Source organism: Electrophorus electricus, unplaced genomic scaffold (assembly GCF_041902795.1).
Source record: "Electrophorus electricus isolate QZ-2024a unplaced genomic scaffold, ASM4190279v1 Scaffold355, whole genome shotgun sequence".
Classification (NCBI taxonomy): domain Eukaryota; kingdom Metazoa; phylum Chordata; class Actinopteri; order Gymnotiformes; family Gymnotidae; genus Electrophorus; species Electrophorus electricus.
Window position 1 is genome coordinate 25,001 of NW_027658644.1, and position 1,988 is coordinate 26,988.

At 43.1% G+C, this 1,988-nt stretch overlaps 1 protein-coding gene across 2 annotated transcripts in view; it reads left to right on the top strand.

Annotated features, from left to right (window-relative positions):
• Nucleotides 1–1,937, top strand: part of LOC145655818 (connector enhancer of kinase suppressor of ras 3-like) — a 13,569-nt gene extending 11,632 nt beyond the window's left edge. Inside the window, exons 6-9 of one of the 2 annotated variants that reach the window (XM_081709306.1) lie at nucleotides 609–728; nucleotides 822–881; nucleotides 1,093–1,161; nucleotides 1,580–1,937. In XM_081709306.1, coding sequence (XP_081565432.1) covers nucleotides 609–728; nucleotides 822–881; nucleotides 1,093–1,161; nucleotides 1,580–1,738 — 408 coding nt within the window. In that variant the 3' untranslated portion in view covers nucleotides 1,739–1,937. The remainder of the gene's footprint in view (nucleotides 1–608; nucleotides 729–821; nucleotides 882–1,092; nucleotides 1,162–1,579) is intronic. The other variant, XM_081709307.1, reaches the window with a different exon arrangement.
• The last annotated feature ends 51 nt before the right edge of the window (nucleotides 1,938–1,988 follow it).

Consider the following 1,988-nt stretch of genomic DNA (forward strand, 5'->3'; position numbering starts at 1 on the left):
AAAAAAAGTGTTTCGTTCTTGATGTCAATATGGTGTATTTAAGCAATATCAAAAGTGCCGTGGTATTGAAAATTGGTACGGTCTTGTGCTGACAGATGTGCTGATTTTCAGTATAAGAGTATAATAGTGTCATTTATTAGTTATGATTTGTTTGGTTAATAATTTATTTGGCCCCACCAACACAAATAGTTCCACAACTGGACTGGGACTGGAATCTGGCCAAGTAACACATAAACATTTTCATGCACACTGGCTTTCTGCTTTCGTAGGTCTGTTGTTACTGTAGAGTGGCTACTTTGTATCATGTTCATTTTTATATGTTTCCCTTTATTGTGCAGTGAAATTGTGTGATGTACTGTATACAGTTCAAAGTCCTAGTGCTGTTATATGCTATATCAGCGTTCGTGGAATGTTTCTTGTCCAGTCAAATCACCTTGGTCTGAAGTAACTGTCATTTGGTGTTTGGTTTGACACATTCTAGGTATTAAATATCATCCTAATGTGGTCTGGAAATATGGGGAAAATTCTGAATTTGTAAGAACCTGAATTTAGATGCGTTCTAGCAGATGATGAAAATATTACAAAATTATCATTTCTGTTACCAACAGGGCCGAATTTTAACTGGAATCTGTGATGCTACCATGAGGATGACCTCTGACCCTTCGAAGAGCCGCACAGCATGTCTGGAAGAAGTCCACATCAACAACATCAACCCCGCAGAGGGCCTAGTGAGTGGTACCTTCCACAGCACATGTATTTAACCTCGTCACTGCGCATAAATGACTCAAATGATTGTTCTCATCTGTTTTTTTTTTCCATAGGGGATATATATTAAGTCCACATATGATGGGCTGCATGTTATCACTGGAACCTCAGAAAACGTAAGCAAAATTTGTTCCGTCTCAAAGCAGCTGTAAACTCAGCGAACGATCCTGCTTTCTCCATTCTGCTCTCCAACGTTAAAGGCTTCAGTCCTTTACTCTGAGTTCACCAACAAGAAAACACACTCTTACGCCAACCCCCCGTTTACTGTCAAGCCGTTGATCCTCACACGTCTACTGATGAACTCTCGCTCTCTCTGCTTGGCAACAGTCTCCAGCGGACAGGACTCAGCGAATACATGCGGGGGATGAGGTGGTGCAGGTCAACCGACAGACAGTGGTGAGTCCCAGTGGCCAGTCTTAGCCCATGATTGCCTGAAAGTGTGTAAGTATGAGAGAAGATGAGGTTATGTGCAACACGTGAGGGAGTTGTGTGGCGTTATTTAGGTGGCATAAGGGAGAGGAAACTACTGAATTTAACGTGACCTTTTTTGTATATTACAAAGAATGTCTTAAACAAAGTTTTGCTTTTAATTACTATTAACACATTATAGTTAAAGGGGTTAGGACTGAATGACTATTAGCCTACTGCACTGTAGGCTAATATCATTCTCACTCTAAGTATCTCAGTGTCAGCTAACAGTCCTGGTGACCTGATGCTATAATAGCACTGGTGTCTCAGTTCAGCCCATGTCCCAGAGGTTTGCAGTAGGTCTCTGTTTGGGGAGTCTCACAGGAGGTGTGTTGGCCTGTGGCAGGTAGGCTGGCAGCTGAAGACCCTGGTGGCCAAGCTGAGGGAGGATCCTCAGAGCGTGGTTCTGATGCTGAAGAAGAGGCCTGCAGGAACCTGCAGTTTCACCCCTGCCCCACTGAAGAACATGCGATGGAAGCCCGCTGCTGTGCAGGTACAGTCCTGAGCAGTGCAAAGGCCCTTTTTCTTATGCTAATTGAGCTTAAATGCACTTTCAAATACTTGAATAGCTGTGTGCGGAAGCTGGTGTGTAATGTGATTTATGGTATCTTGTGCTGTGACATTTTGCACCTTTTTCAGCTTCTTTGCACCATTGCATAGTTCTGGTCAGTCAAGAAAATATAAGTTGCCTGCCACCCAGACTATGTGCTAATGGGCTGCTTTATAGCGGCGCAGCACAAAGAACAATGACTCTT